General features: G+C 46.8%; 1 protein-coding gene across 1 annotated transcript; it reads right to left on the bottom strand.

The window, feature by feature from the left end:
- Positions 1-14,195: 14,195 nt before the first annotated feature.
- Positions 14,196-21,717, bottom strand: CXCL14 (C-X-C motif chemokine ligand 14). Its single transcript, XM_049786791.1, has 4 exons — positions 21,380-21,717; positions 21,092-21,197; positions 17,712-17,825; positions 14,196-15,316 (listed from the first exon to the last, which is right to left on the bottom strand). The coding sequence occupies exons 1-4, from the start codon at positions 21,711-21,713 to the stop codon at positions 15,301-15,303; spliced, it is 570 nt and encodes a 189-aa protein (XP_049642748.1). The 5' UTR covers positions 21,714-21,717; the 3' UTR covers positions 14,196-15,300.
- Positions 21,718-26,138: the final 4,421 nt, after the last annotated feature.

The following is a 26,138-nucleotide window of genomic DNA, read 5'->3' as shown; positions in this document are numbered from 1 at the left end:
TTTCACAAAAAAGCTATAAGTTCACTAAAAAGATTAAAGTTATAAAACTAGACATGAGATAACTCATCTATAAAGTGGGTTAAAATTTGTAAAAAAAAAAAAAAAAAGACAAAAGTTGTAAAAGTTTGTACAAAATTACCTATCATTTAAATTATTTCATGACTAAATGACACCATGTATACAAAATTAACAGGTCATGAAAACTCAGTAAATACTTGTGTTTGAATAAATATCTCTATAATTTACATAAGGAAGTTGGCCTAGATAGATAAAATTAATCAGTGTATAAGAAACATACTTGATTTTAACCTTTTTTATTTGCTTTTTAAAAGCATTTATTATATATAGTATATAATGCTGCAGGGAATTTCTCCATACAGGCTTTAATTTTATCAGTTGGAATTCTTAAGATAAACTTCTAGAAATGGAATTATTGGTTCAAATTATTTAGCAGTCGCTAAACATATTTCCATATTGTCACATAGGCTTCAAACTTTAGCAATTGAAGGCACCCAGAGAGGACTCTAGTGTACTAAGCTCTCTTCCTCCTCGTCCTTCTTCTTTTTTTTTTTTTAAATTAACTTGGTCCCTCCCTGTTCAGTATATGTTTGTTACTCATTGGTTGGAAACACCTTTGGATGAAGCACCTTTTGGATTAGTGCTCTAGACCACTTGTATTTTTTGTTTGTTTTGTTCTGGTTTGGTTTGGTTTTTGGGTCACACTCAGCAGTGCTCAGGGGTTACTCCTGGCAGTCTCAGGGGACCATATGGGATGCCAGAATTTGAACCACCATTCTTCTGCATGCAAGGCAAATGCCCTACCTCCATGCCATCTCTCTGGCCCCACCACTTGTGCTTTAAACAATGGTGTGTCTGGGGCTTCCTAATAAAGACCCTGCATCTCAGAAAAAAAAAGCTCTCTTGCATTTCTGGCTTTCCTCCACTATCTGCTTCTTAGAAGTGCAAGGCTTGAGTATTGGAGTTCCTGAATTTATTTTATACAATTAGCTATGTGTGGATTATTTCCTGCTTCATTGGTTGTTTTCAGACCTTCATCTCTCCAATGTCCTAGGCTGGTGGCATGTGGCTTCTGATTTAGTTTTGGGTCATTCTCATGCTCAGGGCTTAACTTTGGTGCTTTATTTAGGGATAAGTCTTGGGTGGCCTTGCAAGGTTTAATTCTAGCACATGGCCAACCCAGATGTAATATTTTGCACTCTATATGGTCCCATGAGCCTCATCGGGAGTGCTTCAAGTGCAGAGTCAGATGTAATACCTGAGCCATACAAGGCATGGCTCATAAAAAAATTTAAAAAATAACATAATATATTTTAAAAGTATGGACTTAAACCTAATAGATTCAAATGAATTATTAGCATGGAAGAATTAGCTCCATAGAAAAATTTAAAAGAAGAAATTGAGGACCAGAGAGATAGTACAAGCAAGTAGGGCACTTGCCTTGCACTTGGCCAAACTTGGTTTGATCCCTAGCACCAAAAATTATATGGAAAATCTCATTGAAGCCCACTAAGCTCAATAAGTGAATCAAATAACAAAGAAGGCTTAGCTTATAGCTCAGCAAATCCTCAAATAAAGGCTTTAGTAACATGAAGTTATATGTTGTAACAAGCAATATAAAATAAACAATTTTGTGCCTACCAAGGGACCAGGTTGGGGTAGAAGGTAGAAATTGGTAGAAGGTTACACTGGTGGTGGGATTGGATTTAGAATATTGAATGCCTGAAACAACTGCATTTTGAACAATTTTGTAAATCACAGCGTTAAAATAAAGTCTTATACAAGGAAAAAGAATCATACGTATGTGACTTGTAATTAAAAGGAGCTATAATACACCAGTAAAGGACAAAGGGGAAGGGACTAATATCTCACTGCAAAAAAAATTTAAGTATTTATAGCTTTACGATCATTACAAAGCTATTAAATTATTATGAATAACAGCTCTATTCACTTATATAATAGATACAAGGATCAGAACAATAGTACAGCAAGTAGGTGGCTTTTCTTTAAAGGAACCCACAGATGGCTTTCAGTGCCTGAGTCCACACTCTTCTACTCAATAGAAACCTCTTTCTAGCACTTCCCCTTAGTAAAGCCTTGTGAATTGGCTTAATTGGACCAAGTTTATGTCTGAGCCAGTGACAGAGTGTGGGTTAGGATGCTGGATTTTAATTGGTCAGCCAGCTCAGAGATGTCTCCCTTCTGAGGGAGACAGGTGGAGCTGGGCCTAAAGATTTACAGGCTGTGAAAAGATGCTCAAAGGAAAAATGTGGGCTTCAGGATACTGGAATGCTGTTTTGAGGAAGGAGACCAGCCATCTGGCTCTTCTCTTGAGAAAAGCCATAGTAGTAAGTGGTGGATTATGAGGTTAAGAAAACAAAATTTGAAACACCTTTGTGTCAAAAATAATCCTTTGAACCCTGTGTCTGGCTTGCTTTCCTACACACACACACACACACACACACACACACACACACACACACACACACACACATATCTGGGCTTTCCAGCCCCCTCCTGCTCTCTGGTCTATAGCCATGTTTCTGCCCACTTTCAGTTATCAGTAGCCATTGATTAACCAGCCCCATGACAGTGGAGCAAACAAGAGCAATGGTAGAGGCTGGGGCCAACCTTGACTCCCAACCATAGATGTGCAAGTCCAGTTTAGACAGCAGCAGAGATGGCTAAATTCTTCCTTTGGGGCCCAGAGGAGCCAAATTGTCCACTGCATTTTCTCCCTTCTGTCACAGGCCACTATGGGGCCAATGTGATGTGTTCCTAGGGATTTAACACAAGGCATCCCAGTGGTTTGTTGTACTCACAGAGCAGTGAGAGCTAAGGCCTAGGGTGGTTTTTCTTTCATTCTTAATTATGGGGGAGGGTGTTTGGGCCACACCTGATGGTGCTTGGCGGCTACTCCCAGCTCTGCTTAGGGGTCCCTTATGGCTCAGTGTACAGGGAACCATGCAATGCAGGGGTTGTGGGTATGTAATCAGCCCTTTCAAGTGTCTCCTACTCCTCCCTCGCACTTTAACACCTTAGAAATCAAGGAAGGCATAAAGAATTGAGAAATAGAGGTAAAATACACCTATGTTGGTGAAGGGCCCTGCAAGAATGCATAAATATGACTGATACAATTCTTCTGTCAGCTTTATGAGGTATTGTCCCCTTTGAACGTTTCTGAATGTGCTGAGTGTCCAGATGGCACCTATATAGTATGTAAGTAGTGAAACTAGGATTCAATTCCAGACATCCTGGAATTCAGGGCTCAGTTTTTGCCTGATACATCTTAAAACTTTATACTTAGCTTTGAACCAGAGGCCTTAGGATCAGTAATCAAGGTGGAAGAGATGAAGCAATGCTCTAGGAGCCCCAGGTCCTTCTCCCAATGGCCCCAAACTCAGGTGACCCAGCAGCGTGTAATTTATGAAGTGACCACTGGATGGCGCTTGTGAGCTTTCTTCTTCACGTGGGAACTGGTTTCCGGTTGTTCTGCTTTCAGCTCACAGAAATTATTTCACAAATCCTGTGCTTTGTGGCTATCAGAAAAATTACGGTCTAAGGCCTGTGGGTAAAAGGAATGGGCAAAAGTGGGGTGTGCACAGAACTCGGGTATTATGTGAACAGACCTGTTCAATACCCACTGACAAACACCAGTGGAGGTGTTTGCTCTTTTTCCACTGATTCTCTTCTCAGCCTGTTTCCTTAGTATCTAACTCCTGAGTTCACTTGAGGTGTTTTATGAAAATGAATGTGTGAGTTAGTCAGACATTTGGATGACCCTTCAGATTATCTGAGAAACTTCGTGCCAGAAGCTTCCTGAACCTTCTTCCTCCCTGTTCATATTCCTCTGTGATGAGGTCAGTTTGGGGCAGATTAAAATTCTGGGGTGTGGGAGGATGCAGGGATATACTTCTGACTTGGCTTCCCAATGAATTGGTTAAACATCAGTTTAACTAAGGACATAGGACCTTCTGCTCAAATGGGTTGATAATTTAATGGGCATCCCTCACTTTTCAATAGTTTGTATTGCATCATTTCAGTCTTAGGAGAGATCTCCCTCAGTGCCTGTTTATATTAACAGAAAGAAATCTGGAGAGAATTTCATGTTATAAAAATTGTTTTCCTTGCCCTCCCTCCTCTCTCTCTCTCTCTCTCTCTCTCTCTCTCTCTCTCTCTCTCTCTCTCTCTCTCTTTCTCTCTCTCTCTCTCTGCTGACCGAGGTCATACACTAGGTTGTGGGGCTGTACATGAGCTGTGGAGAGAGTTTTGGTTGCACTGCTTGCCGAGGATTGCATACTTAGTGGCAGTGCCCCTGACATAATACAGTTGCTGTCCTGGGGATCGAAAGAGATGGTGCTGCAGGTTATTACTTGGCCCATTTGTGCTTGTTTGGTTGTTACAGGACTCACACTCATGGCTTCAGAATTGCAAAGCAGGCATCTGCCATGGTAGCTAGTCATGGTAGCTAGTCCTGGCCTGGATTTCACCTTTAGGACAGAAGGGAAGAGCAAACAGAGCTCAATGTTGTCTCAATGGCAGGAGTTCCAGAAGCCCTCCCCCCCACCCCCGCAGGCCTCCAGCAAATAGTGGCGCCACAGGCTCCCTGGCCAGACTGCATATCTTCACCCAGGCCTGCCCTGACGGTCTGTTAGTGTTCCTTTAGTCTTTGTGTTCTCTTAGGTATGATTGGGTAGGCTGCTATTTTGGATCTGGGAATGCTAAAACAAAATGGTTCATCTAAACAAATGACAATTGCTCTTTGCTTTATTTATTTATTTTTTTTGGCTTATGAAAGGTCTCATAAAAACAGTTGTGTTTTCAACTAGTGAAGGGGGGCCCTGTTACCCTAAAGTTATACAACTTAGAATCAATGGCCTAAAAAAGACCCTGACATTGGGGCTCACTTAGCTCCAAGAAGCACCTTCTCAGCATTTTCCTCTCTCCATGGGGACCCCTTTGCTTTTGCCTGTGTCCCCTCAATACTGCTTCCAGGACAGGCACTTGGCGGTACTTGCCAAGGACTAGAAATTCAGATACCAAAACTATTTCTTATTGTGAGAGACAAACATTTCTAGAAAAAGAGCATTCACAGTGGAAATACTGAGGGTGTGGTGACATGGTCTTATTGCTCAGAGATGAAACTCTCACTTAACTCCTTGGTTCCCAAGATTGTCTGTCTGTTCTCTTGTTTATGAGCAAGGGAGTGGCATAGGGTAGGTTTTGGGCCCTCTCTGTAGCATGCTGTGAAGATCTAATGAGGATTAGTTGGAAGCCCTTTACCCAGCGCTTAATCCCAGATTGATGTAGGAGTCTCATTGCTGCCTTATCCTGTGTGGATCCGAGGAGGTCTCAAAGCTGAAAGGAAAATGAATGCTTGGGTCATAACTGTGAATTCTATAGACTTTCCAAAGTTTGGAGTGACAAGGAAGAAATTTATTGAGACTAAATTTAATCGAGCTAATGTAAAGCAGTGGACATAGATTTGAAATATCAAACTCAAGTATGGTCTGGGTTGTGTGTGTGTGTGTGTGGTCAAACTGCTTTTTTATGAAGAGGCTCTGGGGTTAGGTCAGTTGCCTGGCTGAGAAAAGTGATGAGGTAGCTAAAACCAGGCCTAGGAGGGGTGAACTAAAGCACAAACTTCTGAGTGAAGGAAATAAGCCACAGCCTTGCAGGAGGTGATATAGGGTGGCTGACCTGGACATCAAGGGCATGGAATCTGTCACCTGGAAGAGTTGAGGTGACAGGCAGGGTTAGGTGGGTAAAGGGTAAAAAGAATAAATAGCTGGTATCTGAAAAAGAAGCTTTGTTGCTTTTGTGCTTATCTTCAGATGGAACTCAGGGACTTGGCTTAAGAGTCTAGAAGGCAAGGAAACAGTCTAAAAACTTAGTGGCACTTGCATTTTTCCAAGCACAGAGGATGCAGCTCTCTAAGTTGTTGGGTGCTTGTTACTTGGAGGGATTCAAGCAGCCTCTGGATGTCCTTGCCTGGGATGGTTTCAGGCAAGAATGACTCATGGAGTCCTGAGAGATGATTCAAAGGGAGTCCAACAATCCACAGACATTGTTTGAAAAATAGTTTGTGCATTTTCTTTCAGGGAAAAGCTAATGGCATTTCTCAGCTTTTCTAGGGATCCCAGCATCCAAAGGCAGTAAGATAGCACATCAGAAAGGGCGCTTGCCTTCACTATGTATAACCCTCCCCCACCAGCACAAAGCTAGGAATAAGGACTGAGCACTGCTGGATGTGTCCCCCAACCCCTTCCTGCTAAGGTATAATTTCCAATAAATGTAACTATTGGAACCAAGATCAGACTAGAGTCTAAGTTGCTTTCCCTGGGATTTAAGAGTTCTTAAAAGTGTGTGTAGCAGGGGGAGGAAGGGCTGAGGAGATGGTACAAAGAGCTGGAGCACTTGCCTTACACAAGAAGCCTCATGTTTTATGCATTGTCCCTAGAGTTGCTGAGTCTGACTGCTGAAAAATAAAAATAAAAATAAACAATTTTGGGATAGCTTGCTTTGCTTTTGTGAGTAACTGAAATTACTATTATTATTAACTCTCATTACTTTGTGCTTATTATGTATTACCATATTTTCTGGCATATAAGACGACTTTTGAAACAAAAAAAGTCAACAGAAATTTGGGGGTCGTCTTATACGCCGAGTATATCCCGAAAAATGTTTCAATATGCCGCTAAACAAAAATTGTCTGAATATTGCCACAAAACGAATTTTCCAACTTGATCATGCACCAATCACTGCAAGGCTGCTAGGACCGCCTCTCTAACTCAGCCAATCCAAGCAGGCTTTTTATGCATGCAAATTAGACAATGTTCTGTACGGAATCTACACTGTAAAAAGCCTGCTCAGATTGGCCAGAGTCAGAGAGGAAGTCTATTACAGTATAACCTTTGGACTTTTGCTTTTTGTGATTGGCTCACTGTGGAAGATAGAGTTGCAGCACAGGAACGTCCTGTCTGATACAGTGAATATAGGCATAAACCTATGTTTTAACTGCAAAATTAGGGGGTCGTCTTATACTCCCAGTCGTTTTATATGCTGGCAAATACGGTACCTAAAATTCTTCCTACTTTACTTGAATTCTCATCTAGTGATTTTAAATTTTATTTTATTGAAACCATTGTGATCTACAAAGTCCTTCATAGTTGAATTTCAGATATTCAGTGAAGCAAGGCCATTCCCACCACTAGTGTTGACCTTCCTCCACCAATGAACCTGGAGTGCATCCTATACCCTTTGCCCCCTGACCTGCCAGTATAACAGGCCCATTTAAGTTTAGATTGTTAAAGCTTAGGTCTCTTAATTTTAGTGTTGTTGACTTTGGCTTGGATATTTAGTTCTGCCTTTATTTTTTCCCCCACACCAATGTTTCTGAGACTACCTGGCCCCTGGCCCCAGCCTTTCTTTTTCCCTTTTTTTCTTAGTTTTACAGAAAAATGAGGCCAGAATGGTAGCACAGTGGTCGGGCATTTGCCTTGCATGCAGCTGATCCAGGACGAATGCAGGTCTGATCCCTGGTATCCCATATGGTCCCCTGAGCCAAGGGGCGACTTCTGATTGCAAAGCCAGGAGTAACCCCTGAGTGCCTCTGGGTGTGGCCCAAAAACAAAACAAAAAGTTTTATAAAAAAAAATGTAGAAATATGTGGTAAAACAAAGTAAGCCTTGTTCCAAGGTTTTATGGAAAAGGTAGGAGCAAGTCCCTTTAAAAGATAAATTAAAAAAGAAAAAGAAAAAAGGTGTGTATGTGTGGCAGGCTTTTTGTTTGTTTGTTTGTTTTGCATAGTCACAGCAAAATATAGGTAAAATAGAAAAATAACCTTTTGCCTAAAAACAAGGAGACCTTATCCATGAAGCATTCTGCCATAAGACCAACAATAGGCTCTGAGCATACTAAATTATCTAACCCCAAAGTTTTTCTTTGTGGTCCTGTAAAAGTTCTCTCATCACAGTTGTTGCAGTCAGGTTTCTGTAGTTAGAGATTCTGGTTTTATTTTTTCCCCACAGATCCTACGTTGAAATCATGGTGTCTCAGAGTATCATCTGGTTTCACCCCACTATTAGGTGGCAATGGAGGGAACCCTGTCCTGAAAGCAAGATGTTGCTGTTTCCAAGTTGTAAAGGTGTCATATTAACCCACTCTGGAGCAAGTCAGTTCCAGGGCAGCATTAGGGCCTTCCCTGATAGAAGTCTGATTCTTGGTGCTGGTGCAGAAAATCGTGCTAGTTCCCTAGATGGGATCCAAGATTCAGGGATGAATGGATGATATATAGTCATCTAAAGACTAAGCCAAGTCACTATGGCAAATGTTCAGGGTGAAAGGCCCCACTGCAATATAAAATTTATGCATTCCCATCCCTTTTAGATAAAAACTTGTTTCCATACATAGGATTTCCCCATTTTAATGTGCCTATATAAAAAAGGCACAATGCCACATGATACAACTGGTGCATATGGGGGTAAAAATAACAAGCCAAACAAACCCTTTAACCTGGTTCTAACATGAACTCAGAACCCAAGAGAAACTTATCTATTAGAATTTACTACTAAACAGATTTGAAAAAAAAAAAGGTCTACATAAGGAAATAGACAGTAAGAAGTATACCTATTAAAGAAATACATCTAAATAAATATATGAAGGAGATGTACATATTCCCCTTCTTCTTGTTGGGCTGAGGCAAGGTGGGCTTGGAATCTATCTTTCCACTTTGGGAGTTGATTGGAAGTTGGTGATAAGAAGATTCCAGTTTCTGAGGAGTTCAGAACTGGCTGGCCCCAAGGGACAGATGATCAGGAATGGTTTTGGAACCCAGAAGGAGGTTGAGGAAAGGCCTGAAAGACAGCCCCATTCATGTTTGGTGTGAGGGATTAGATAATCTAGTGTTTTTTTAAAGAAGTTCTTTGGGATAAATCACTATTATTATTTCTATTTTATAGGTGATGAAACTGAGGCAGGAAAACTTATCCAAGCTCACTAAATGTTCCAAATTATTATCTTGATAAATAATATGTTCCAGGTTTGGCTTTTTAATGGGCCATATGTGTTGCTAATCTAGGCAGGTAAATGTAGGTGTTTTTCTAGTTTCCTTCTGGAGACTTTAAAGACAGAATGTTGATAATCATAAGCAATGACTGTGTATTGCTGCTTATTTTCTGTGGGATACAGATACCTCTCTGAATGTTCATGATTGCGATACATGTTGGGGCTGTGAACTAAAATTATTGGCCTATGGTCACTGGTTTTTAATGAGTGGATTTGATGAATACATCTTCCATGTGGCACTTGTCTACTCTTCTTTAGACCCTGAGGATGGGGGTTTTGAACAGGTCCCTTCTGTGTATCTGTCTAACCAGGGGTTGCTAAAAAAAGACTGGGGGAAATGTGGAAAATACTTTACATCTGGAGCAGGTCCATGTCAACCAAAGCAGAATGACCATTGACCATATCTGAAGCCCCAGGAAGAAGGTGTTGGTTTTTAGGCTAATCAGGGAGAGTGATTCTGGGGGCTCACCTGACTCTTGTGTTGCCCAATTCTAAGGAGTCAGTGAGATGCAGGCCCAGTGTGGCTGTATCTTGAATTTCTTTCTTGCCCCATCCCTCTTTCCATTCAGGCTCAGAAATCAGAGCAAGTCAGCAGCCTTATCATCTGACAACTCAAGACTTTCCCTGAGCCATCTGTCTCAAAAAATTAGAACATGAGGAGGGAATGATGTTCCACCTTGGAGTCACCATAGATTTTTCTAAGTTCACACATAATACAGTCTCCCCAAATAGGACTAGGATGTCAGAGGCCCAAGTATCCCATTACCAGTCTTCTGAAGTAGCTAATCCCCACGCTAAGGGTATATGCCAACCAAATTATTAAGGAAAGATTTTTCTTAGTTCTATGGGAGGTGCAGCTGCCTGGCTGACTTTTGTTCTTTTGATTCCATAATCTGATACTTTAATTGTCTGAGGAATCTTATGGACAGACACATAGAGAGGGACATGGCAATTTTGACTCAAGTCTTCATTAAACAGATGGGTCTGCAGATGTGCCCTGCAGTAAACAATCTACGGGCATCAGCTCCAATCTGTGTCTAACAGGTAAAATTAGAAGGCACTGGCATATTCTCTAGGGTGCTGTGTGGGGTTAAGATTTGCCATTACTTCCAAAGGGCCCACATTGACTTGGTTTTAGGTTGTCCAGTTGTTGATTAATGTTTCTGCACATTACCCCGTGCACACCCCATGTGCTTTCCTATTAGGCCCTGGAAGTGGGAGGATCATGTAATTTATCAACCACACCAGAACTCTTGAGCATGAAATTCTTCATAATTGCACTGGGACAACTGTCTAATACAGAATTGTCCTCAGCAAACAAGATATAGTCCGTCACCTTCCCTATGAGCATCCCAATTTTTACTTTGCCAAGTTAGTAACAATTTTTACTCTGCCAAAGATCACACTGATCACTGGTCTTGGACAAATGACCCATTTCCTTAAGCTTAAAGTTATTCATAGGTAAATGGTACTAGCAGAAATTGGTGAGAAAGTCCTTAGTTATCGTGTGTGTGTGTGTGTGTGTGTGTGTGTGTGTGTGTGTGTGTGTGTGTGTGTGTGTGTGTGTGTGTGTGTGGCTATTGCTTTTGTTAAATGTTGCTGCTTCTCCAATTTTGGGAAAATAGTAGGTTCAGCATTTCAGCAGCTTTAAAGGAATTGTTACAATATTCTTTATTTTATAAGTTTTGGTCCATAACTTGGTTTGTCTGAGCCAATGCATTATTTCCCTCTTGCCTGTCTGTATAGGCCATAAATTAAGGTTGGGGAGGGGAGAATTCTTTGTCATTTAGAAATGATTCTTGTTTGGGGACTGCTTAAAGAAATATCCCATTGTTTTAGCACTGGGGAAGAAGAATATTAGATAAGTTTCATCTGCATTTCATTAGCCATCTCAGAAAAATAGTTTTGAATTAACTTTTTTCAAACCAACTGCTGGATGGTTTCAGCTTATTTTTAACTGAAACATTGAATTGAACTTGAAGATCTCATAGTTGTTTTGCATTTAGTCAATTGATTTAGGATGTCTCTGGCTGCCTCTGCTGCACCTGTTTTTGTTTCTGCCAAGTGAGGGTCCATGTCACTGTTCTAGGGCTCTTTGGTGGGGTCCATGGGAGAAGCCCCAGAGATGTGATTGTGGCAGTCTTCTGCCTCTCCACAAGGAAATGAGCCCCCCATTTCAAACTTGATCAAGTCTGGGTGTGTGTGCCGTCCAAGCTTATAAACAGCCTTGACAGGTCCCTGCAGGCCTAGTGCAAATACAGAGAGCAGAAGCCCTGCTGTGTGGATTACTACCTCCTAGCAGTGCATTCCGCCCACCAAGCCTTGGCTTCCTCATCACAAGAACAGTAGAGCTACTGAGATCACAAGATCCCACAGACTAAGGTTGTGTCAGGCCCTGAGCAGCCAGGGGGCTGGACCCTGTTGAGTGATGAGCATAGTAGTCCCTATTGTCTCTGACCTCTGGAAACCAAAGCCTGAGGGAGCACTCTGGCTCGTTGCTGCCCTCTGGTGGCGAGGATCAGGACAGTCTGGTTGGAGGAAGCCCCTCTTGGCTGGGGAGATGATGGGTATCTTGGAAGGAAGAAAATTGCTTTGAATTGTCTTGTTGTTGTTGTTGTTGTTGTTTTCATTTTCCATGAATACCTGTTCGATTTAAAACAAACAAAAGTGGAGGCACAGGAGAAACCTGAGGACCCAATGAGCAGCCTGATATCTTTCTTGTGTGGTCTGGTGAACAGGAACTGGAGTGCATCTCCCACCTGTGAGGGCTAAGAGTGGGTCAGGTAGGAGATGACGGTGAAGGTGAAGAAGAGATGTAGGAAGTGGGAGTGAAAGCTGAAGCCAGTATTCCTGATTATCCCATTAGGGTGTGGCAGGTGATCCTCACCGTGTCATAGTGGGTTTGTCTCACACTTGCAGGCCCAGAGAGCCCCCATCTCCCACCCCAGCCACATCAGGGCCAGGCTCTGGCCGACCTTTTCCAGCACTATCAGAGGCCTGTGTCTGGGGTGGGCTTCTCCAGGACTGATCATGGTGTCCCTTTAAGGCATCCCCAGTTTTCTTCGAGAGCCCTGAGCATGGTGCTTAGAACCACAAGCAGATTTTGGCAGCATGTTGGTCTCCCGGGAGGGGGGGGGGGGATCAAAATTTCTTCAAGGAGCATGGAACACTGGGCCTACTGACAACATGTGCTTTAGAATGCAGTCACAAAGTGAGGGACAGAACTCTGTCCTTGAGCAAGAGAGCCGGCCTGACTCCAGGCCCCTGTCCCCCATGTGCTCAGCACAGGACCCTGCATAGCAGGCAGAGAAGAGGTGCAGAATGGCTGTTGTGATAATATAATGACCATGCATCATACAGGTCATGCCTCAAAGAGGTAACAGCTGGGACCTGAGCTGTGCCTTTCTGTGAGGCTCCATTGGGCATGAGTGTGAGTGGAGTGGATGTTTCTTTCCCCAGGGAGGTGTGGGAGAGCCACTGGGATAGACGGCATATAGGGCTGTTCTGTGCTCTCCTGGAATGTGGTGGATGGTTGCCTCTGAGGCCACTGGGAAATCACAGGCGGAAAAACAGTAGCAATGGTTTGGGAAGTGAGAACAAGTACATTCTGGCTGAAACCAAGTGCAGGTCTTGGCTCATTTGGTTTCGATCAAATGCCAGGGCAGAGAATCCCTTATTGGGTCTCTATGGAGCCCAATATTGGGAAACAGGCTCCAGAAACCCTCAGAGTCCTTGCTTGCTTGCCTTCTGCCATCTCCATAGAGGACCAGACCTCTGCACTCAGCATCCCTTTGCCTTCTGCTCATGCATAGAGCTGGGAAACTCAGCACCTGTGCTGGGACATTCAGCACTGATACGCGACTTTCCTGGGCTGTATCCAGCATGGGGACAGAGAGCATAGGATAAGTACCCAGGTTAGACTAACTCACACTCTTACTATTACTGCTCTAAGGATCAGTCTGTGATTTAGGAAGTCAGAGAAGCTGTGGGGACCATGGGGGAACCATGGGCCAGAAGGGTCAAAAGTGGGAGGGCAGAGGGCTTAGGAGTTCCTGGGGGCTTTTTCAATTGACTCTTAATAGCCTCTTTGGTGAGGTCCATTGCTGCTGATCTGGAGCCAAGTAGGTTTAGGTCTCTCAGAAAAAGAGATCTGGGCTTATGGTCCCCTGCCCTCTGGGGAACTCTCCTCTGTATTTGGTTTTGTCTTTTAGTCTCCCTTTTAGCCTCCTTTCTTCTTCTGTCCTATGCTCTCATGGTCACACAGCATGACCCCACCCTGCAGTCTCCTACCACCATTTTAGAGCACATGTTGGTGGGCAATCACTTGTTTTCTCAGGACTATGTTTGCTATAACTTGGCACTGCCAGGAAATTATCAGGACCTTGCTGTGATGTGCTAGGACAGAGAATGTCCTATATGATCCTCTGGATGCTGTCAGAATCAGCGATGCATGTCAGGAAACCATTCTGGAGTTGCAGGAGACACAGGCCGACTCTTGACTCCTGGTAGAACAGATAAGAAGTACACATAGAGCTGAGAGATATCTCCCCATGGCAGTCCTGCAGCACTGGAGAGTCCATGGGAGCACAGTGTCTGGATTCTGTCAGCTTGAATACAGTTAAAATGTGGGCTCTGGGCAATTTGTAGTCTGATCCTGTGACTACAACTCACACTCCCTCAGCACCCTGATGTCCCAGTGCTCTAGATAGTCACCTCATTCAGGGAGAAGCACAGTCACCAAGAGTATCCACGTGCTCCCAGGTCCTGGCCTCTAGTGCTCCCCAACCTCTCTCTGGCCACTTCCTGCTGCTTCTTCTTGGGGCCCTAGAATCAGGAATCTTGGCTCATCTACCACCTCTTGTAAATGGGGACCATCAACAACTGACTTCCCCAGCCCTTATATGCCCCCTCATGGACCTGCCCCAGTGTCAGGTAGCCTGGGGAGCAGCTTTCTGACCAACTGTGATGACACACACTGTGTGAAAATGGCAATGCTGGAAGTCTCAGCTTTCCTTCCCAGTTACTCCTGTTCCTGCCCAGTCAGGACAAGATATGCATCCTGACTGCCATCGTGGTGCAACAGAATAGAAACAAGAGCCAGTAGCCTCGGCTTTTGGTGCATTTCAAATATATTTTATTTTATTTTATTGACTTACAAAGAATATGAAACCTGCATGCAACGCTACCCAGCTCTGTAGGCTCCGTAGCATATGACAGGGTGATATAGCGCAACATAAGCTAAAGGGGCAAGGTAAGGGCTCCGTATAGGATATGTACAAAGGGAAGGGCCAGGACTCAGCCGTCTTGAGCTCTCCCAGGACGGCTGCCTTGTTCACTGTGGGAGAAGGCAGTGGGCAGCGCAGGTAGACAGGTTCATGCTGCGTTTTCCTTGTGACCGGGAAGGAACAGGCTTGGAAGTTTCTCTCCTTTGTCAACAGATTGAGTGTCTGTGCTGGACAGTGTGTGCAATCATGTTTGCATTTTCTCCTATGGTTCTCCCTTGGGTGTGGGGACTTTCTGTGCTTTGGAAGCATTAAATTTTGAAGCCAGCACCTCTCACTGGGGAGAAAACCAGCCTCCTCCTGAAGGCCACCACCCCAGGATCTTGGAGGTGCTTCCTAAAGTGTGTAAAATTAGACCCACAGGGAAGAAAGCCTATTTCTTAGGCATCCAAAGAACAGATGCAGAGATCTGGCCCTGCCTGGCTGGGAGCAGAGGTCACAATGGCTCCCCCTGAACTGTGGCCCACATGGAGACCCTGAGAGCTCAGGGCAATTGCTCCAGGATCCGAGACCTGCTGTGGAAGCATCAGCACTAGCAAGGGCGCAGTGCTGCTATGAAATGTCTCGACCAAGCTCCCTTTCCTCCGGGTGCTTATAAAGCTCAAATGTCAGGACAAAAATTTTTTTAAGTGTGTGTGTTTTTTTTTCTGTCTTTTTTTTCCTTTCTATTACAAAGGCATGAGTTTCCCCCCTTTCAGTCCAAAGCAGCCTGTGATGGAGTCTGGAGTGCAAGAGAGACGGCATCTCACATCTGGAAGCCTTTTGCGCACAGCTATAAAATGTAAAAACTGGCCCTTGGTAAAAAGTGCTTGGTAACAATATGTAATGTGTGTCTTACGCCTGTGAGAAAGAAAGGGTTGGTTTGTTCTGAGAATCTGCAAAGTCCTTTGTGTGCCTCCTGCCAGCATGCCATTTGCCTGTCCAGAGTTCTCCCCTACTCTTCGTAGACCCTGGAAGGAGGAAACACATGTATAAGTGGCACTGATAAACTCAATGGAGGGTAAAGGTCCAGCTCCTTGGGGGTGTCTGCCCAAGGCTTTGAAGGTTGAGAGGGAAGAGAGGGCACCTCAGGGGACACAGCAGCTCTCCCAAAGCTACCTGCGTTCCCTTTATGCAGCCTCTACCTCTGCCATCTCACTTTACCCTCACAGTCCTGGGAAACAAACACACTTTGTCTATGAGGAAACTGAGAACTAAGAGACTGAATCTGCCCAACCAACAGTGACCCTTAGTGGTGGGAACCGGCCCCTGTCCAGTTCAGTGGCTCCTCCTGCATCTGTACTCAGAAAAAGTGGGGGAGGTCTCCTTTGACTTAGCTCTGATCTCCTTTTCCCTTTTGCCTAAAGAATGTCTGGCCTCCAGACAAGTCAGTTCTGCAACTTCAGCCACGGCCTAAAGGTTGAAGGGCTTTAGTGAGCTTTTAGTAGACTGGGGCTGCCGTGAAACCCCAGAAAACCGATGTCTGGGAGTTTCACAGTGGTGGGGTCTGTGAGGGACCAACCCCTCCATCTCACAGCTGTCCCACATAGGTATTTCCCATCTCTTGTTTACTGCCCCAGGCTGCCTCTGGCCATGCTGCACACTTGAGACCCATCCTTCCCTTTTCCTGGGCTCTGATTTCTGAGGAAAACCCTTGAACTCTGCACTTCAAACTAGTCCCAGTAGTCAGAACTCCGGACTCTCCAGTACAGTCTCTGGGAATCTGGGCTGCCTGGTGTCTGGTTCCTTCCTCCACCCCAGGCTCTGAAGTCTCTCTCTTCCTCCCTCTCTCTGTAGAGGAAACTACAAGATGTTACTCATAGCCCTTTTCCTTTCACAGAGCTCTCCTCACCTCTGAAACGAGTGTGGGTTAGGAGTTCAGTAATCCATGCTGAAGGGATGTTCATTTTGTAATGAAGGGAATGGGAGAGGAATGATGATTCCTCTTTAGCACTGTCATTATTGGAATGAGTGGAAAGCAAAGGATCAGAGCCTTGGAGTCCATATCTGCCTCCTTTTTAAACCGGTCAGCAGCCAGAGACTGATTGGGGACAGGAAAATGAGGACCAAAGGCCTGAGGGTGCCCTAGCAGCCCTGAGGACCAAAGGCCTGAGGGTGCCCTAGCAGCCCTGAGGTGCTCTTCACGACTGGCCCTGCAGTTAGCTTTGGAGGGTGACAAGAGAATAAGACAGGATATGTCTTGCTTTGACCATATGAGCTGCCTACCCTGACCAGAAAGAGGTCTTTGTTTCCATCAGGTCTATAGAAAATAATTGCTCTGTCTCATCACTTTCTATTTTAAGTAACTGCAGACAGGGCCATTTTGGAGGCAGAAAAAATAAGGCTCAGGTACTGGGACAGGCCAAAGAGTCAGCTGATCAGGGTCTGAGCTTTTGGTGGAAGCACCCAGAAATGCTGGCGGTGGGAGTGCAGGTGACTGGAGAGGGGAGGGAAGGTGACCTGGGAAACCAGTTTCAGGTCTCACTGGTTTAGTTGTCAGTTGGGAGAGAGCAGGCACTGGCTTCCGTGTATGTGTGTGTGTGGTGTGTGTTTGTATGTGCGTGTGTGCACATGTGTATACCCGTCTGGCCCTACTGTACAAGCAGCAGTGTCAACAGGTATAAGTGTGTGAAATGGGACTCATATAGGGACAGGTAGATTTTCATTGGTTTAGGGGGACAGGAGCTGACCAGGGGTAAGAAGCTTTAGAGTAGAAGGTAGCTTTTGAGGATGGGGGACAGAGGTCAGAGGACTGGGATCCTGGTTGGGGGCTCTGATCATGTGTCACCCTGCCCCCAGATTAGGAGTGGCTCTGACTTTGAAGGGTCAAATCCCAGTACCCTCCCTACACCCAGGAAGCAGTTAATCAGGTTGCTCTTGGCAATATTCTGCAAGGGGAGAATATGCTATTGGCAAGCCGTCCACCTCATCCAGAGGCTGTGCCCAGTTTTACAGCTAATAAACTCTCTTAAGTGGCCACATAAAGCTCCCTCATTTAAGCTTCACCTCCACAAAGACCTCAGGAAGAGCCATATCCAGAGCTGCCCAACCACATGCCAAAGGGGCCAGAGAACTGAAGTCATTTCAGTAAGCAGAGGAATGAAGACTCTGACAGGAACATTAGGAGACCAGACTGAGTTCACACAAGAACATGTCTCCAATACACCCAATTGTGCAATACAGGACAAGCCTGCTTCTCTAGGAAGTGAGCCCCTGTCCTTACTCCTGGGTAAGTAAGCTGTGCCCAGGAGTCTATTTGCTGCTGCATCTGTGGCAGGCATTCAGATGTCAGATAGGATGACAGGGTCTAATGCAGGCCTTGAACCCTGGTCAGAAGGAAGGGGATGGGAGGGGAGGTAGGCGTACCTACGCTTCTCGTTCCATGCGTTGTACCACTTGATGAACCGTTTGGTGCTCTGCAGCTTGGGGTGCAGACAGTGCTCCTGACCCCGGTACCTGGATACGCTCTTGGTAGTGATGCTGAAATAGAGTGGAAGGGGTGGAGGATTGAGGAGTCTTCATGATGGCCCCTCCATGAAGCATGAGGGGAGCTGCTCTGTCCCTGATAGTAAAGGCACTGAAAGACTGTGACCTCCTGTGCTCACACATCAGCTGAATCATGGTATCCCCTAACCCTGACTGAAACAAGCAGCCCTGACTCCCCCTGCCCAAACCCTAGGCATCAGGCATGGCTCTCCACCGTCCCACCCCACTCCTAGGTGCTATTATCCAAGGGGAACAAAGGTCAGGGGACACTCAACTCCTCTCAGCGCAGAATGAGAAGAGAGAGAGAGAAACAGAGACAGACAGAGAGCATGCTAATGCCTGAGAGGTATCTGTGCCAATACATCTTGCCCTGAGAACCCAGCAGGGCCATGCCCTGTGCATGCTGCGATCCAACCCTTCCACCCCAGATGGTCCTCCTCACAGACTATCCCAGGTGACCCAGCAAATGACTGAACCTGAGACTAAATCTTTTAGGTCTAGAAGCTTTTATTTTTTCTGACCATGGAATACCACTTCTCCTATATTCCAGCCATGGTGCCAATATTCAGAAGAGGCTTAGCCACATGGTGGCGAGGGCTTGGGTTTGCATTCCAGAATCGTTTGTGTGAGACCTGGACAACCTCTCTGAAATCAGTTTGCCAGTTTGTGAATTGGACATAGTAATAGGGCTATCTCTGAGAGTCACTGGGATGATTCAAGTTTATGGCCAAGGCTTAGTACTTAGTCCCTGGTTGGTTTTACAAGGGATCATTATGTTTTTAGTAACTGACTGAAGATGAGGAGGTCAAGGAGAAAGAGCAGCTTTGCTGTGTGAGCTCTAGCAAAGAGAGGGAAGCCAAATAGCTACCAGGGATGCTCTGCCCCATTTGGGCTTAGAAAGCTCCTAGGAAGAGTTGGCATGCTCATTTTCAGGAATGAAGGACTGAGAGATATGGCAAGTGTAGTGAGAGGAACCCTGACTGGAGGTGAGGGTGGGGGCACAGGGACAGGGAAGGAAGTACTTGCAACAGGCAGACCAAAATGGGTGGTAGGAAGACAAAGAGGTGGAGATAGGGTGAGTTTGTTTGGCACACACAGGGTCCCAGGGAGAAACTGTCAGGTGTGTGGGGCAAGTTCTAGAAGGGTGAAAAGGCCCACAGTCTACGTCTGAGAATATTGATTCTTGCTCTCTGTCTCAGTTTCCCAGTTCTCTATTCGCGTCTAAGCTTCCAGGGACAGGGATGGGCCTCTACTCAGACCCTGCATTCCTCAAGAGACCCCACACTCTTTGGGCTTGCCTCTGCCCAGCCTCAGAATGGGACCAGGTTTCTTCCCCACCCCCAGCTAGTCGCTGCAGGGATTCAAGCCAGGCATTATTCTCCCTGCTTGCAATTGCTCCTGTACTTGGAGTCAAAGAATCTGGCAGACCCTCTCAGTTAGGTCAGTATACAGACTGAAAACCCCAAATCTGTAATATTAGGAAGCAGGAGAAGAAAGACAGACCTCTCCTATCCTTGAATAAACTATCAACATAGCCTTAGAACCAGGAATATTGGTCCCGGAGTGAAGACATGAGGATCTCTGTTCCCAGGAAGTTCTTTCTGGGTTGTATTTCCCCCTTCTCTGCAATTTCAGGGTGCTGAGAGCTCAGGCAGCTATAGGTCACAGGCTGGGATCTTCTGGACCCTGCTGCAGACTGCAGCTCTCCCACCCCCACCTCCCAGCCTCAGCAGAGATTTCTAGGTGACTCTGGTGAGCCGGAAAACTTGCTTTTGTTCTGCCTTTGTGGCTGAAAACCTGCTTTGGCGAAGAAAAAGAAAAGTGCTGGCCCCTCATCTGATCCTTGAGAAAGGAGCTGAGCCTCCAGTCCTTGGAGGGGGTGAGATGGGGTGAGATGGGGTGACTATTCATCAATGAGGGTCCTCTAGGCGTTCACAAGCTGCATTGAGCCTCTCCACTGTGCTGTCTCTTTACTGCCTCTTTTCCCAGCACTTTAGTCAGAGAAAAGAACCTGTTTACCAAGGACTCTGTTCTTTGGGGGAATATCAGCGCAGACCATTCCCAGTTTCTCCTCTCTGCAGAACCCTGAAAGGCACTGTTTGGGGGTGTTTGTCAGCACTTTAGAGGTGCATAAACTTCCATTGAAACTCCCTGTCATTTGAGTCACCAAACTGGAAATCAAGCTGCTCTTCCTACTCATTTGAACTTGCCCCTACCCAAAAGGCTTTTGGGGGCTGTGTTTCTGGTCTTGGGTGTGCAGAGCTGGGATCGGGGTGTTAAATTAGGTGCTGGGAAGGAAGGGGTAGAGTTGCCCAGGCCCAGGTGGCCGTGGGGGCAGGGGCTGCCCTCAGAGAAGGCATGTGGAGGCCTCTGGGCCAGCAGGAGCAGCGGGCGGAAGGCACTTGCCCAGATTGAGAATAGTGTGTGGCCTGTTTCTGGGGGAGGGGAAGAGGGGCCAGCGGTCAGTCGGTGGCAGATATTTGGTAGCTTCTTTTGCCAAGGGCTTCCTTTCTGGCCAAGAGAGTATTGATGGGGAAACAGTGGTGTTGGCCTCAAGTGGTTAATTGGGAAGGCAAGGAGCAAGGAAACTCAGTGTTCTCTCACTCTGCCCCAGTTTTTAAAATATTCCCCGCATCCTCACCAGGCAGGGCTTGAGCTGCGTGGTAGGTTAACCCCAGCAGAACTCATTCCCAGCACCGTCCAGGCTCAGGGACCCACAAGGATTCCAGCAGGTGATGAAAAAGTGAGACTCATCTCCCAAATAAAATCACTAGACACTAGAAACTGGCCATCCAAGGTCCCCTGACGGGAAGGCAAGGCTCTGAAAGAGAGTCTGAGGACTGGAGACAATGCGTGCTTTAATCCACTCTCCTGTAAGAGGAAAGCAGCGCGCCTCCGTTGGGTAGAGCAGGTTGGGGTGATTGCAATCTGAGTGTGCTAATTGGCACGGGAAGCCCTAGAAAGGTGGGCGGTGTGGACATCCAGGCCACCCGTTCCCATTAGAATCCCAACAGGAAAGAAACGGTTGGGAGACGCGTTTTGCCAGCACCGGACAGTGACCCTCTTTCCAAACTCCTTTCAAGGACTGTCGCGCCAGCGTCCTGAGGACGCGCTGGGCGATTACAAAGACTCGCCAAAACCTTGCCAAAGGCGGAGAGAAATGTTTGTTAGCCCGACCCAGCCCCACGCTGTGCCCCAGCAGCGGGGCCCACGGTTTAAGAAGAGCAGCGCGCAGGGCAGGGTGAGGAGCGAGCACTCACATAACCATCTTCTCCTCGCAGTGCGGGTACTTTGGCTTCACTTCCAGCTTCTTCACGTCGCTGTAACGGATCTTGGGCCCTTTCCGGGAGCACTTGCATTTGGACCCTGCGAGAAAGAACGCGCGCTCAGAGGACCCCCCAACTTAGTTGTGTGCGGGTTCACCTGCCCCTCCATAGCCCTCGGAAACCCACCCGCAACCCCCGGGGGCGCAGGAAGCCAGCCAGGACTGGCATTCGGGTTCCCCGGGACAGGAGCGCACGGCGACCGGGGACGCGTCGGGGACTCACCGTCCACGCGCACGGCGCACAGCGCCAGGAGCAGCAGCAGCAGCGCGGCGGTCAGGAACCTCATGCTGGCCGGAGGGGCGCGGCGGGGGAGCAGGGACTCGGGAGGGCGCCCGCCCGTCGCTGCCAACGGCCCCGCACAAGCTTGTCGGTCTGGAGCGCGCCTCCCGGCTCCGCTCGCTCGCTCCCGCGGCTCCACGTCGGTGGGTGCCGGGCGCTGGTGGCTGTGCGCTGTGCTGGGCGCTCGGCGCTCTGCTCTGCGCTCTCGCCACAGCCCCCCTCCGCCCGCCCAGGCCGCTTTTAAATCCGCTCCTGCCCTCGCCGCGAGCTCGCTCATTAATATGCAGAACCACTCGGTGACTCACTGAGATTTCTCAACGCCGAGGGGGGAGGCGATCTTCCCCCTCCCGCCCCAGGGACCGCGATCGCAGAGGCGCACGCACACGGAGAGCCAAGTGCGCACACGCACAGACAGGCACACTCGCCACCGCTCCGCTCTCGCTCCCACACGCGCCCTCCTCTGCGCCCTTGCACACTTACATTGCAGCCAGCGGGCTCACGCGTCCTGCGCCCCAGGCCACCGGACAGTGGCTGTTTAAGGGCGCTGCTTTCTTACAGATTCGCGTGGCCCAGATCCTCGCGCTTAGCAGGTCCACTGTTAGGAACTGAGAGGTACCTCGCCCTTAGGTCCAGATCTTGGAAACACCCTTAGGTCCAGATCCTTGGAAACACCCTTGGCCACTATGAAAGGGTTTGGGGACAGGTGCCAGGCAGGTGTGAGTTGAGTGCCAGCCGTCCTGACTCTCAGGGCATGAGGGTTCCTGACAGCCAGCAATCCTGAGTGTGAACATGGACCCGCAGGGAGGTTGCCATAGATTGCAGAGTGCCAAAGCTGTGGCTGATGGTCACTGAAGCTGGCTCTAGGGGAGGTCTAGGTATGTGGCCTGTTTGCCATGCCTGAGGGTTGAGAGACTGCAGGGCTTCCAGTTGCTCCATTCTTCTGGCCAGGCAGCAGCCCAGTGGGGGAGATCATGTCAGTGATACCCATGCCAGTGATCTGGGTGATACACCTCTGGGTAAGGGACTCCTGACAGACTGCCAGGCTATGGGGGACACTCTGTGGGCTGGGCATAGTGATACCAGTTTCTGCTCCATAGTTAGCAGAGCGAGTGTCAGCACGCCCTCCCCTGTGCTGGTCAGCTGTGAAGTGGAGCAGCCCAGCCATGCGGAGGGGTGGCTCGGGAACCAGCACACACAGATAAAAGTGCGTCATGGTGCCTGCCCAAAGCTGGTGCCCAGGAGTTGTTGCTTCCTGATGTCACTGTTTTAGATATACATACAATTTCAGATCTTACACGTGCCTTCCAAGCTGGCATTTCAATTTCTTTACTAACGGGTGTGGAAAGAGTTCAGAGACAAGTGACATGCCCAAGATCACAAAGCCAGGCGACTGCAGAGTTCAGCCTTGCACCTGCCTTCTCCAGGCCCATTTGCCCTTTACTTTTTGGTAACCTGCTTCCTTGACAGATCCAGGTTCCGAGGATAGAGCATGTCAGGTTCCCAGTGTCCTCAGAGCTGAGCTAGAGCCCAGGAAGAAGACAGTTTACACAGCTCCATGCTGTCTTCCTGGTAGATACCAGCGACTGTGAATGCCCAGAGGGGATGGTGGGATGGGCAGGCTTCAGATGGGCACAGTGGGGAAGAATGCCTTCCCCCTGGGAGCTCAGCCTCTGGGCTGCCCTGAGGAGAAGCTGAGCCAGACTGAGCTAGCACAGCTGAGGAGCTTTCTGCAGCCTTGTGTTGAGTCCAGTTCTATCTGTATTTCACCCAGACCAGCAGCGTGGCACCATGATATAGGCAGGAGATTAGGTTGCAGCGTTCATGTGACTTTCTTAAACTTGGAAATGATCTCTTCTTAATAGAAACACAGCCCACATTAATTACAGAAACACATACAATTCCTCCCACTCAGATCTACACCATGGGTGCTACTGTGTTTTACTTTTCTTTGTCTAAGTCTTTACTGGGGCCTCTTCCAGTGGTGCTTGGGGGCCACCAAGGCTGCTTTTGAGCTTCTGGTGGTGCTGGGGAGAGGTGGTGTGTTCTATACTTGGGATCAAACCTAGGACCTTGCACACAGAAGGCATGTGCTATCTTCCTAGTCATGCCTGTATTTTCTCTCTGAGTCCATCTCTCCTTACTAGTGAGCATATGCACAGTAGGGTCAGTGGTCTGTTCTGTTTAGCAGTCAGCTCACTTTACCTTATGAATTATCATTAACATTGTGCCATGCAACCAGTTTTGCTCTCCAATGTCTCTTTTACTGTTTTTTTCCCTCCGGCTGTACAGTAGCACAGCTAAGAGCTTGATGTCTGGATTACAATAAGTGTATACGCTCATTGTGGGTTGTGTGGCCTCATTGGGTTAATGACTGAACTCATTCAGGTACCGATGTTCTTACCTGTGAGGTGAGGGTTATAATAGTGTGAATAGCATATGGTGCATAAACACAGGGAAAGTGCTTAAACATTGCTGGTATTTGCTGTTGTCATTTTGGATGTAGTTTATGCCATTGCATATCTGTCCACTAATTGATTTAACTACTGGACATGTGGATTTTCGACAGAGTTATGTGGCAATTATTTTTATTGTCCAGCTTTTGGGTGAGTCTTTTAAACATTGAGTCACATCTTAGAGAATCACTGAACTATGAGATGCCCATTAAACCCCTTTTTTTTTTCAAAAGTACAAATTGCCTCCAAAAAAAAAAAATCCTCAAGTCAACACAAGTGCTTAAGAACAAATGAATGAATAAAGAAACAATGGAATACTGCACAGCTGTTAAAAAAATGAAGTCATGAAAATTGTTTATATATAAATGGATATAAAAAGTATTATGCTGAGTAAAATGAGTCAGAGGGAAAGGGGTAGACATAGAATGATCACACTCATTTGTAGAATATAACACAGGTAGTATGGTAATGTAGGTGTCCCTATCTAAGACCCTGGATCTAGGTGTAGCTATCTGAGACCCGCCCATTTCTGGGAGGGGTCTTGGAAACTGAATATTAGGTGTAGCCTTACCTGCAAGACCTGGCCCATTCCTGGGAGGGGTCTTGGAATAGGTAGATAAACCCTGAAGCCGAAGGATTAGGGGTCGGCTATGGCTCTTTGCCCTGCTGCGCTCCCTGGCTTTTGGGCTTTGCCTCTTTTGGTCTTGGACCAGGATGGAGGCCAAAGGAAGATGGCTGAATTATAAGATGCAGGGCTAAGAATGGCTGAATGCTTGAAAGGTTATGAGATAGGCCACACACATGTGGTGAATAGGGCATGAATAAAGCTGATGGTTCCTGATGCCTGCCTGTGAGTGAGTGATTTCGCCTTTCACCTGGGCCTGGGACCCGCTGGCTGAATGGGCTGGATGGGGTTGCGGAGCCACGTGGCCTGGGATGGCAGAGAGAAATCCATCGCCATCCACCGCCATCCAGCCCCATCCTTAATTATTTGATACGAATAGAAATGATTGCCAGGAGGACCAGTTCATAGAAGAAAGCTTGCCATAAGTAGAAGGTAATGCAGTAAGGGTAGAGAAGGGACCACTATGACAATGATAGTTGAAAATGATCACTCTAGATAAGAGCTGGGTGTTGAAAGAGATAAAGTGATAGGCTTGATACCCCTTGAGTAACAATATTGCAAAACTCACTTCTAAAAGGGAAAAAAGGGAGAATGAGAGAGAGAGAGAGAGAAAGAGAGAGAGAGAGAGAGAGAGAGAGAGAGAGAGAGAGAGAGAAGAAAAACATCTACCACAGAAGGAGGCAGGGGAGTGGAAGGAAACTGACTACACTGGTTGTGGGAAATGTGTATTGTGAAGGGTGTTGTACATTGTATGACTGAAATGCAATCATAAACAACTTTGTAACTGTGTATCCCATGTGATTCAATTAAATAATTTATAAAAGAAAATATAAAAGGAAAAAAAGACTGCCCCTTGGATGCGCGTTTTCTTCTCCAGTGATCTGCTGAGGGTGGCACCTGCTCCTGGCTCCAATGTTCACTCATCACTGATACTCCATTAACAGTGCTCAGCCTCTATTTTCCTTCCTACTTTGTGCACTACTTGGGAGTGTTTACTAACAGTCACTCTGCTTTGCTGGTTCTTCAAAGGTAGAGCCTGTATCTGTGCAGCCTCATTCTCAGAGTCCACAGCAGGTGCAGGAAGTCTTTCTGTGTGGCAAGTAGCTGGGAATACCTTTCCAGCTAAATCCCCACAGTCTGAGAGTGCGAGGCTGTATGTTTAATGCAGGTGGATAACTATAGGGCCAGTGTGTGTGTGTGTGTGTGTGTGTGTGTGTGTGTGTGTGTGTGTGTGTGTGTGTGTGCGCAGGAGTGGGGAAGGCCATTGTTCAGGCCACTTTTCCAGGAAAACTGGTTCTTTCCAAAGGTATTTGCTTTAGAAGAGGTCATGAGGACGAGTGTGGTTTTGCAGGGAACTCTGTGGGGTAGCTGGCTACTGCCTCCTTGGCCTTCTTGATCAGCATGTTCTTTTGAAAGATTACTGATGGATGGCGTATTTCCTTTCCCCTTCACCTCTTCCCTATTTGATTTCTGTTGAAATCAAATGTGGAGGTTGTCACATGTACTTGACCTGCAAAAGGCAGCTGAATGACCAGATTCTTCAACTTGTAGAACAGCACACAGAGGTCTGAGAAGAAGCACTTCCCACTAACTTCAGATGGAACAATGAAACTATAGTGGCATA

Source organism: Suncus etruscus, chromosome 14 (assembly GCF_024139225.1).
Source record: "Suncus etruscus isolate mSunEtr1 chromosome 14, mSunEtr1.pri.cur, whole genome shotgun sequence".
Classification (NCBI taxonomy): domain Eukaryota; kingdom Metazoa; phylum Chordata; class Mammalia; order Eulipotyphla; family Soricidae; genus Suncus; species Suncus etruscus.
Note: the sequence above shows the minus strand (reverse complement) of the source record. Positions and strands in the feature narration are given on the sequence as shown.